Below are 11461 nucleotides of genomic sequence, written 5' to 3'. Positions count from 1 at the left end.
GTCTCGCAAGCTGGAGTGCAATGGCACAATCTTGGCTTACTGCAATCTCTGCCTCCCAGGTTCAAGTTCTTGTGCCTCAGCCTCCCGAGTAGCTGGAATTACAGGCACCCACCATCGCGCCCAGCTAATTTTTGTATTACTGGTAGAGACAGGGTTTTGCCGTGTTGGCCAGGCTGGTCCCGAACTCCTGACCTCAAGTGATCCGCCTGCTTTGGCCTCCCGAAGTGCTAGGATTACAAGCATGAGCCACCACACCCGGTCTGAACATGAAATGTCTTTACCAAGCACTGTTTTTGCCAAGTCCGTGGTGTGTGCTGAACCCAGCATGCTTTGTGGGCCCTGTGGAGTTGGCCTGTTCCTTAGAGTGGGCGTCCAGATCTGTTCTTTGACCCAGGGGGAGGAGCAGCCAGCTCTGAAAATGGGAACTGAAATACCCGGGAGCTTTGTCCGGGAGGTACGGGGCAGGACTGGCTCAAGGCAAGGCGTTGGCCTCTTCCCATTTCCTCATGGGGGCTAATTCCAAGTCGGTCTCCCAGGGTGGTTGCTTTCCTGTCCCCGAGGGCTCTGGGCAGCAGACCGAGTGCAGCCATGTCAGGCATTGCCAATCCAGGCTCTGGGAATAGAGTGCTCCCTACACAGGCCGCCGCGGCAGGCTTTTCTCCTGCTTACTTGGCTCAAGAGAGTTTGGCAGGTCTAGATTGAAATGATTAGCGCAGTGAGGCTTCCCCTACTTTTCTTGGGGGATTATGTCGAGGTCTATTAAGCATGTTCCCTCGGTATTTAATCCCACTCTGACACGGATTTTGCCGGCAGTCTGTTAAGTGGCATCGCTGAAACCTGGTTGCTGTTTTGTCGAGACCGCCTTTGTGCCGTCGCGCCGGTGGCCCACGGGATTCCCAGTTGGCTTGACTTCCTTTCTTTTTGCTTTCTGTTGAACCGAGTTTGAAGAATATAGTCAAGACCTCGTGTTCACGCAGGACGTTTAGCTAGGAGGGCATCTTAGGTGTCGTGAGGGGGGACCCCCTGAGGTGACTGTGGACAGAGGTTAGCCCAGGGCTCAGAGGGGCTTGAGAGCATGACATGGCCAGATGGCCCTGAGAATGCAGCGATCTGTTTATTGTCGCTGTCTCAGTGCCCTTTCATCAACCAGCAGCAATTTAACAACAACAAAAAAATCCTACGTATTTCTCTGCCTCTCTCAACTCTAGGGAAACAAAATTTCAAGTAGTCACTGTCTGTTTTGTGAAAAGTTGTGTGGTTGATTCTCTTTGAGCCCAGACGTGCCTGGAGCTGTTAATATCGATAATGTGCAGAATCCCTCTTTGGCTCAGGTCTTTGTAGGGTGGATTTGAATGCTGCACTTCTCTACCTTGGTGATTCCTTTCTAGAATCATTCTGGATGATGGTTAAGGCTCTTGGAGTTCCTTGAATGGTTTTTTGTCCTCTACCCACAGGTGTTAGATGTAGAGTAGATGTAGAGTAGCCTGTACCTTCGTCCAAGCCAGCGGGTGGCATCAGGACAGGGAAGGAGGCCTCAGCTGACCCTGGGCAAGACTGTCGCTTGCTGTGCGGCGTTGTTGGACATAAGGGAGGGTGTGCTGAGGCTGCCACCCACTCCGGCTCAGCTGACCCAGCCCTGATGATCAGGCACCTGCCTTGTGGACCAAGTTTCTTGTCAGTGCAGAAAAGGAGGTAGTCAAGCAACCTGGCACAGATATGGCATTTAAAATATTAGTGGCCTGGGTGGTGATCATGTCCCTCTCAGCTTTATCCTTTCTAGACTTAAGTGTCGAGAGTAATGTTGTTCTTAGCTTTTCTTTATGGAACCCCAGCGTGTACACCTCCAGTCTGTCCCAGGCCTTCTCCCGCTCAGTCTGTCCATCTGTCCCTGAGTTTCTCTTGAGGTGCGGCCCTGGCCCGCCCCCAGTATTCCCATCAGGGTGCCACCTCCCAGTGTCTGCACAGCTCCTGGCGGCGGGAAGTTTGCCATGTCACTGAGTAACAGCTTCTCCCTTGGGACAAAACCAGTTTTCCCAGTCATGTGGCCCTTTCAGTGTGGGTGAGGCGTCCAGTGAGGACTTTGCTCGACGCCTGGTTTCTGTGGGCCGCACCCCAGCAGGAAGTCACCTCCCTTGTCAGGACTGCAGCCTGCGCCCCCGCCCCATTCCAAGTTTGCTAGTCGGGGAAGCAACACAAGGTGCACATGGGTCAGGTCACCTGTGTTGTTGTTGCCTTTGAAGCAGCAGAAAGAGTTTTGTGTCCTGCATTCTGTTTTGAGAGTTGCCCTTGACCTCTGCCCAGGGGTATCTGTGGGGCTGAGCCACTTGGGTTTGAAATAGAATCCATCCCCTTTGAACTGGGAGTGAGAGTTCATAGAAAAAGCTGCTCTTGAGGCGCTCCTTGATGTTTGGGGAGCAGCCCCGAGGCAGACAAAGGGAGGGACGTGAGTGAAAGGACAGTGGAGGGTCCTGGGAGGAGTCTGCCACATGCCCTGGAACCTTCAGGCAAACACGCCTAATGCATTGGCTCCCACTTGGGCAGCTGCGGGCCTTTCCGCAGAGATAGCTCCATTTGTGGCTAACCTTTTGGGGCCTGGGCTCGTGATGTTTCCTCCTTACATCACTTCTCTTTGTGTCCTAGTTAATTGAGACGGAAGGAGTTGGATGCTCTCACGCAAGCCTTTTTGTGGTCATTCATGGGGAACTTTGGGAGCTTTTTAAAATTATTCAAAAAAATTGTTTTTTTCCTTTACCAACTCCTGTACTTGTGAACACTGTGTCTGTGGGTTTGGCTCAAAAACTGGATTCTTTTTCCAGCCTCCCCCTCCTGAACCCAATTTCTTCCCTCACTTCTGCCCCACCCCATAGATATTTACATATGCAGAATGTCCACTGGGCAGTGTCTGTCATGTTTGGAGAGCACTTTTAAAGTCCTGGAGATGGGGGTGACATGGGGGAATTGGAAGAGTGTAAGATGGGGAGCCAGAAGGGGTTCCAGTATCTGGAGGTGAGTCAGAGGAGGGAGAGAAAGCAGGGCCGGTATCATGTGAGGCCCTCAGGAGGGGCCTGGGATCCGTCCCCCCTCCTCCAGCTGCTCAGTGTTTGCTTGCCTCCAGCCCAGAGGTGTGGGACTGACGAGGGTGGGTCAGACCTGGTGACCTGGGACTCTGAGCCTGTTTCCAGCGGTTCTCATGGGGCTTTTGTAATAAAGTACTTTGAGGGTTCTCAGGCCACAGCCCAGGCCTGCCTGTGGGTGGGTCCCAGGTAGCTTGGGGCCACCCCTGGTTCAGAACCGAGGCCCTCTCCACGATGCACAGCCACCGCCCTCAGCCTCAGGTAGCACTGACGCCCAGCTCACTGGGGCCCAGGGCCCAGCAGGCGATCCTGGGCCTGGGAGGGAGGGGATGCGGGTCTGTGCTCCCTGGGAGAGGTACTTCTGTGGTCAAGCAAGGTTTAGAAGTGCCCCAAGTGCTTCACAGCAGAGCTGTGTGGGTTTCTGGACTGTGGGGCTTCCTGGAAGTTCTGCAGCGTTAAGCATTGTGAATCCCGAAGATGGGGCTCTTCCCGCTTATGTGACCACAGCACCTTGTCGGTTTCTTCTTTTAAGAACACTAGTCCTGTTGGGAAATCTGGCGTAGATGTGTCCCGGTGTTAGTGGTAATGCCCTTAAACTCCTACCCCTCCCCCAGCCAGGTTAGACTGCAGCAAGCACAGTTCTTTCAGGGGGAGGATAAGGGATGGAACAAGAGGCCATGGCCCCTATGTCCTCCCAGGGTCTCACTTCGCTCACAGCAGTCAGGCTCTCGGTTCCTGTCAGCCTTGGCCAGCCCAGAACCCTAGGAGGTCTCCTCTCAAACCCTGTGTTCATGGTGGGATTGGGGTTTGTTTGTAGGGAAGATGGAGAGTTGGAAGAAGGAGAATTGGAAGATGATGGGGCAGAGGAGACCCAGGATACCTCCGGAGGGCCTGAGAGAAGCCGGAAAGAAAAAGGGGAGAAGCATCACAGTGATTCAGACGAGGAGAAGTCCCACAGGAGACTGAAGCGGAAACGGAAGAAAGAGCGGGAGAAAGAGAAAAGGAGGTCGAAGAAGAGGAGGAAATCCAAGCACAAAGTAGGTTGGAAATTCACTGGGACTGCCACTGCCTGGCATCGGGCCTGACTGAGAGCCCCAGGGGCTGAGCTTTTGCTGTCCACCCCAGAGGGCACTCTTAATGCCTTTGCTTATCTCAAATTGGATAAAGACCTTTTTTAAAAGAGTTCGTAGCTTATGCTCCGTTGCCACTAAGTGCCCCAGGTGAGGTGTTTCAGGTGAAGTGCGGAGCCCTGCGGCACATGCCAGCATAGTTTGTCCTGAGGCTGACTGCGCCCGAGTGGCCCGCCTGCAGTAGGGTTGCTGAGTCTCCTTCCCCTGTCATTACAGCGCCATGCTTCTTCTAGCGATGACTTCTCTGACTTCTCAGATGACTCGGATTTCAGCCCCAGTGAGAAAGGGCACCGCAAGTACAGAGAGTACAGCCCCCCGTATGCGCCGGTGAGTGACTGGCGTGCCCTGCCTGAGCTCTGGGGCCGGGAGGAGTTCAACTGCTTGTGTTTCTTGAGCACTTGGTGTGTTCTGGGCATTTTTTGTGAGTTTCAGTCCTGGGCCATCAGGTATTAGTTTAATCCCCATTTTATGAGTGAGGAAACTGAGACTTAGACACTTTAAACAAGGCAGCCTAGACAACCAAGTGAGACTCCACAAAAAATAAATTAACCTGGCATGCCTGTAGTTCAGCTACTCAGGAGGCAGAGGTGAGAAGATCCCTTGAGCCCAGAAGTTTAAGGTTGCAGTGAGCTATGATCAGCCACTGTACTCTATCCTGGGTGACAGAGCAAGATCCTGTCTCAAAAGGAAAAGAAAATTTCAACAGGGTTGCCCAGCTCTGAAGTAGAGGACCTGGGATTTGAACCCAGGCCCTAGCTGACCTCCATGAGGCATGCTCTCGAGCCTTCTCCCTGCGGCCTTAGCAAGGCCCTGTATGTCTCAGAGAAAGATGCTGAGTGGTCCACGTCATGGCTGACTGGCTTCCACTGTTAACAAATGACCTTTTTGGGAAATTGGCAAGAGAATGAAATGTTCTCAAGTAGCCAGTAGGCAGAGGTTAGATACTCGGCCACTGTCGCTCTCATTTCAAGCAGCAATTTAAATTATTTGTTCAGTTTGTATACTATTTCTTCCCCCAGAAAATCCCATAAGAGAAAAGCAAATCATCTTTTTTTTTTTTTTTGAGGCAGAATCTCATTCTGTCACCCAGGCTGGAGTACAGTGGTGCAATCTCAGCTCACTGCAAGCTCTGTCTCCTGGGTTCGCACCATTCTTCTGCCTCAGCATCCTGAGTAGCTGGGACTACAGGCACCTGCCACCACGCCCGGTCAATTTTTTGTATTTTTAGTAGAGACAGGATTTAACCATGTCAGCCAGGATGGTCTCCATCTCCTGACCTCGTGATCCGCCTGCCTCGGCCTCCCAAAGTGCTGGGATTACAGGTGTGAGCCACTGCGCCTGGCCGCAAATCATCTTATGATTACCCAGTATTCGTTGGCACCTGGGTGTCTAGGTTTGGATGAGAAATGTTTTGTTTTGTTTATTTATTTATTTATTTATTGAGATGGAGTCTTGCTCTGTCGCCTAAGCTGGAGTGCAGTGGGGCAGTCTCAGTTCACTGCAACTTCCACCTCTCGGGTTCAAGCGATTCTGCTGTCTCAGCCTCCCGAGTAGCTGGGATTACAGGCATGCGCCACCTTGCCCGGCTGATTTTTGTATTTTTAGTAGAGACAGAGTTTCACAGTGTTGGCCAGGCTGCCCTCGAACTCCTGACCTCAGGTGATCCGCCCGCCTTGGCCTCCCACAGTGCTAGGATTACAGGCGAGAGCCACCGTGCCTGGCCAGTTGAGAAATGTTTTAAAGTTGGTAGGTCTTTAAAGCTGTCCCAGGTGTCCCATGACCCGACATCATCCATCACAACAAATGATTCATTGTCCAATACCATAGTTGAGATTGATCTACTGGTGTAGGTTCGGCCTTCAAACCTGAGGGAGGCAGGAAATGGAGGGAACATTGTGTGCTTTTTATGAACTAGAGCTGGAGGCATTTTAAAGATCTGCTAAAGTACTTGTATGTGTGTCTGTGTATCTAGCTGTATTTTGCATTGTCCTGTTTTTCTGTAATACGGATTTTTAAAAATTAGTGGGCTTTATTGTTTGTTTGTTTGTTTATTTATTTATTGAGATGGGATCTCACTCTGTTGCCCAGGCTGGAGTGCAGTGGCACGATCTCGGCTCACTGCAACCTCTGCCTCCCAGGTTCAAGTGATTCTCCTGCCTCAGCCTCTTAAGTAGCTAGGATTACAGGCGTCCACCACCACACCTGGCTAATTTTTTTTTTTTTTTTTTGTATTTTTAGTAGAGACGGGGTTTCACTATGTTGGCCAGGCTGGTCTCGAACTCCTGACTTTGTGATCTGCCTGCCTTGGCCTCCCAAAGTGCTGGGATTACAGGCGTGAGCCACCACGCTTGGCCCAACTTTATTTTTTTTTTTTTAATTTTAATTTTAATTTTTTTTGAGACGGAGTCTCGCTCTGTCACCCAGGCTGGAGTGCAGTGACGCAATCTTGGCTCACAGCATCCTCTGCCTCCCGGGTTCAAGTGATTCTCACACCTCAGTCTCCCGAGTAGCTGGGATTAGAGGCGCCAGTCACCATGCCCGGCTAATTCATTTTGTATTTTTAGTAGAGACTGGGTTTCACCATGTTGGCCAGGCTGGTCTGGAACTCCTGACCTCAAGAGATCTGCCCACCTGGGCCTCCCAAAGTGCTGGGATTACAGGTGTGAGCCACTGTGCCCGGACTTTATTTTAATTTTTTTGAGGTGTTGTTTCGCTGTGTCACCCTGGCTGGAGTGCAATGGTGGAATCTCCGCTGCAACCTCTGCCTCGCGGGTTCAAGCAATTCTCCTGCCTCAGCCTCTCAAGTAGCTGGGATTACAGGTGCCTGCCCCACACTTGGCTGTTTTTTGTTGTTGTTATTGTTGCATTTTTGCATTTTTAGTAGAGATCGCATTTCGCGACGTTGGCTGGGCTCGTCTCCCTCTCCTGACCTCGTGATCTGCCCGCCTCGGCCTCCCAAAGTGCTGGGATTACAGGCATGAGCCACCGCGCTCAGCCCCCCAACTTTATTTTTTAGATCTGTTTTAAGTTTATTCAAAATTGAGCAGGTAGTAGTAGAGTTCTCTTCTCCCCTCCGCCTGCCCCCTTCCCTGCCTCCAGTTTCCCATTACCAATGTCTTACATTGTTGTGGTAACTTTGTTAGAATTGATGAGCCGGTATTGATACATTGTTATTACTTAGGGTTGTGTAGTTCTTTGGGTTTTGCCCAATACACACTTTATTGTTACATATTCATCATTACTCCATTGTCTGGATATACCAGTTTGTTATCCATTTACCTGTTGAAGGATGTCTTGGTTGCTTCCGTTTTTATGAGTATCTTTAACTTCTTCTAGCACCACTTGGCATTACCACACTTTGGAAAGCGTCATTTGAGATGGCTGTCTAGCCTGGCTGCCAAGCAGGCCATTTATTGAATTCCAGGGCCCTAGGAAAATTGTGACTGAGCAGCCCCGCCTGCTTCCCAGGCCCCTCCCCGTGTGCTTGCTCTGCATCCTTGGGAAATGCTCCCTTCTCCTCCCCTTCGTTCTTCAGGGATCGGGGGTCTGTGATTCTGTTTTCTTTCTAGTTCTGGCCCTTTATGAAGAACAGAAACACTTGGGCCCGCTGCTACTCCCACTCCCTGGTATGAGAACCAGTCCCCAGAGGGGCTGGAGACCAGCAGTGCAACCCTGGGACAGTAGCGACACCCAGACAGACATGTTCGTTTAGGGAACCCTGGGTATCTTGGTAGTCTGCACCCGCGGCTGTGGGATCCGGCTCACCTCTTCTCCCCATCTCTGGGACGCAGTCCCACCAGCAGTACCCCCCATCGCATGCCACGCCCCTGCCCAAGAAGGCTTACTCCAAGATGGACAGCAAGAGTTATGGCATGTACGAGGACTACGAGAATGAGCAGTATGGGGAATATGAGGGCGACGAGGAGGAGGACATGGGCAAGGAGGACTACGACGACTTCACCAAAGAGCTGAACCAGTACCGGCGTGCCAAGGAGGGCAGCAGCCGCGGCCGAGGTGAGCCCTGCCCTGACAGTTTCTCCTCTGGGGCATCGGAGCCACCCGGTCCAACCCGGGTGGCCTGGTCTCACAGAGCCTCAAGTTTGGTCACTTAGGGTTGGGATAAGTGTACAAAGAAGGGCCGGGATCTGCATGTGCATGGCACAGGAGACCAGAGAGATCACCTGCTGGGCTGTGGTTGGGGTGGTACCAGGCTGGTGTGAGGCAGGGAGAAGGCCAGCGTGCCTGAAAGGTCACTTCCTGGTCAGCTGTGGGGGAAGAAGGGAACAGCTTCTCTCTCACCTGGGCCAGGGTCACTGACAGCTGGCTGCCACACCCCACAGCAGTGCTCCCCCATTCTCCCAGCCCCATCACCTGACCAGGTGTGACTGCAGTCCTTGCCACTGCCACACCTCTGAACCTTGAACCTGTGTCCTTTGGGAGGAAGGTGGAGGAGGCTTGAGCACCAGAGACACGGTAGCCCTGACTGGCCTCTTAGAACACATCTCTGTCGGCGCAGTGGCTCGTGCCTGTAATCTCAGCACTTTGGGAGGCCGAGGCTGGCGGATCACCTAAGGTCAGGAGTTCGAGACCAGCCTGGCCAACAAAAGCAACAAAAAAGAACTGTCGAACCATCTCCTGCCAGAAAGACTGCCCAGCCTGAGAGTGGCTTCTGGAATCTTCCAGTTCAGGGGTTCTCAGACTTGTGAGCCCTGCCTGAGGCCCAGCTTGTTGAGTAGCTGTTCATTCATTCTTTTTTTTTTTTTGAGACGGATTCTTGCCCTGTCGCCAGGCTGGAGTGCACTGGCACGATCTCGGTTTACTGCAACCTCCGCTTTCCGGGTTCAAGCAATTCTCCTGCCTCAGCCTCCTGAGTAGCTGGGATTACAAGCACGTGCCACTACGCCCAGCTAGTTTTTGTATTTTTAGTAGAGACGGGGTTTCACCGTGTTGGTCAGGCTGGTCTCGATCTCGTGACCTCGTGATCTGCCTGCCTTGGCCTCCCAAAGTGCTGGGATTACAGGCGTGAGCCACTGTGCCCGGCCCATTTGTTCTTCTAGCAGTCTTTCTTGGACATCTCCCTGGGGCAGCCCCTGTGCTTTGGGGAGATCCTAGACCAGTGCTGTCAAGTAGAAATAGATTGGAAGCCACCATGTCGTTTACATTTTCTGGTAGCCACATTTAAAAAGTGAAAAGGACACTGGATAGTCCCAGCTACTTGAGAGATGGAGGTGGGAGAATCACTTGAGCCTGGGAGTTGGAGGCCAGCCTGGGTAACACAACAAGATCCCATCACTCTTTTTTGTTTATTGGGAGATAGAGTCTTGCTCTGTCACCCATTCTGGAGTGCAGTGGCACGATTTAGGCTCACTGCAACCTCTACCCTCTGCCTCCCGGGTTCAAGCAATTCTTTTTTTTTTTTTTTTTTTTTTTTGAGACAGAGTTTCACTCTTTTTGCCCAGGCTGGAGTGCAATGGCGCAATCTCGGCTCACTGCAACCTCCACCTCCAGGGTTCAAGCGATTCTCCTGCCTCAGCCTCCCAAGTAGCTGCGATTACAGGCGCCTACCACCATGCCCGGCTTTTTTTGTATTTTTAATGGAGATGGGGTTTCAGCATGTTGGCCAGGGTGGTCTCGATCTCTTGACCTGACCTTGTGATGCGCCCACCTGGCCTCCCAAAGTGCTGGGATTACAGGCGTAAGCCACCGCGCCCGGCCGGGTTCAAGCAATTCTTGTGCCTCACTCCCGCAAGTAACTGGGATTACAGGCATGTGCCACCACGCCTAGCTTATTTATTTATTATTATTTTTTTTTGAGATGGAGTCTCGCTCTGTCGCTCAGGCTGGAGTGCAGTGGCACGATCTCGACTCACTGCAACCTCCGCCTCCTGGGTTCACGCCATTCTCCTGCCTCAGCCTCCTGAGTAGCTGGGACTACAGGCGCCTGCCGCCACGCCCGGCTAATTTTTTGTAGTTTTAGTAGAGACGAGGTTTCACCATGTTAGCCAGGATGGTCTCGATCTTCTGACCTCGTGATCCACCCCCCTCAGCCTCCCAAAGTGCTGGGATTACAGACGTGAGCCACTGCGCCCAGCCTATTTATTTATTTTTTTTGAGACAGAGTCACTCTGTCACTCAGGCTGGAGTGCAGTGGCACCATGTTGGCTCACTGCAACTTCCGCCTCCCAGGTTCAAGCAATTCTCATGCCTTAGCCTCCCTAGTAGCTGGGATTACAGGCCTGCACCACCACGCCTGGCTTTTTTATTTTTAGTAGAAATGGGTTTCACTGTGTTGCCCAATCTGGTCTTGAACTCCTGAGCTCAGGCAATCCACCTGCCTTGGCCTCCCAAAGTGCTGGGATTACAGGTGTGAGCCACTGCGCCTGGCCTAATTTTTTGTATTTTTAGTAGAGATGGGGTTTTGCTATGTTGGCCAGGCTTGTCTCGAACTCCTGTTCTCAAGTGATCTGCCCAACTGGGCCTCCCAAAGTGCTGAGATTATAGGATTGAGCCACTGCACCTGGCCACTCTTTTTTTTTTTAAGTGAAGAAAAAAGTGAAACCAATTAAATTAATTTTGATAATCTGTTTTCAACCTAATATGTTTAAAATCTTACTTCAACATGTAATCAAATTAGACAAATGAGATATATTCTTTCTCACTTGCATTTGTGTGTGTGTGTGTGTGTGTGTGTGTGTGTGAGTGAGACAGGGTCTCACTCTGTTGCCCAAGCTGGAGTGCAGTGGCGCATTCTCAGCTTACTGCAGCCTCTGCCTCCCTGGTTCAAGCAATTCTCCCACCTGAGCCTCCTGAGTAACTGGGATTACAGGCACGCCACCACATCTGGCTAATTTTTCTATTTTTAGTAGAAACAAGATTTCAGCATGTTGGCCAGGATGGTCTCGATCTCCTGACCTCAGGTGATCTGCCCACTTCAGCCTCCCAGAGTGCTGGGATTACAGGCATGAGCCACCACACCCAGCCTCTTTTTTTTTTTTAACTAAGTCTTTGAAGTCCAGTGTGTGTTTTGGACTCTTGTCTAAATCACAAGTCCAAACTACAGGGCTAGCTAGTCTTGTCAGACTTCAAGGCTAGCATCTTGTAGTTTGGACCAGACGTGTTAGTTGCTCATTAGCCCGTGGGCTGGTGTTTGTCATATTGGACAGTGCAGCTCTCAGTGGACAAGTCCCTGTGAGGAAGGGGAGTGAGTACTGGAGTAGCTGTGTGTCTGGCGTGCTGAGGGACCCCCATTGAGAGAAC

At 51.6% G+C, this 11461-nt stretch overlaps 1 protein-coding gene across 9 annotated transcripts in view; it reads left to right on the top strand.

The window, feature by feature from the left end:
- The window catches only part of ZC3H4 (zinc finger CCCH-type containing 4), a 49354-nt gene that overhangs the window by 15347 nt on the left and 22546 nt on the right, over window positions 1-11461 (top strand). For all 9 annotated transcript variants that reach the window (XM_024236405.3, XM_054540779.2, XM_024236407.3 and 6 more), the window contains 3 exons: window positions 3892-4111; window positions 4421-4531; window positions 7996-8218. In XM_024236405.3, the coding sequence (XP_024092173.3) occupies window positions 3892-4111; window positions 4421-4531; window positions 7996-8218 (554 nt within the window). The remainder of the gene's footprint in view (window positions 1-3891; window positions 4112-4420; window positions 4532-7995; window positions 8219-11461) is intronic.

The sequence above is a fragment of the Pongo abelii genome, chromosome 20, assembly GCF_028885655.2.
Source record: "Pongo abelii isolate AG06213 chromosome 20, NHGRI_mPonAbe1-v2.0_pri, whole genome shotgun sequence".
Lineage (NCBI taxonomy): Eukaryota > Metazoa > Chordata > Mammalia > Primates > Hominidae > Pongo > Pongo abelii.
The sequence above is the reverse complement of the archived record's forward strand: the minus strand, read 5'-3'. Positions and strand labels throughout refer to the sequence as shown.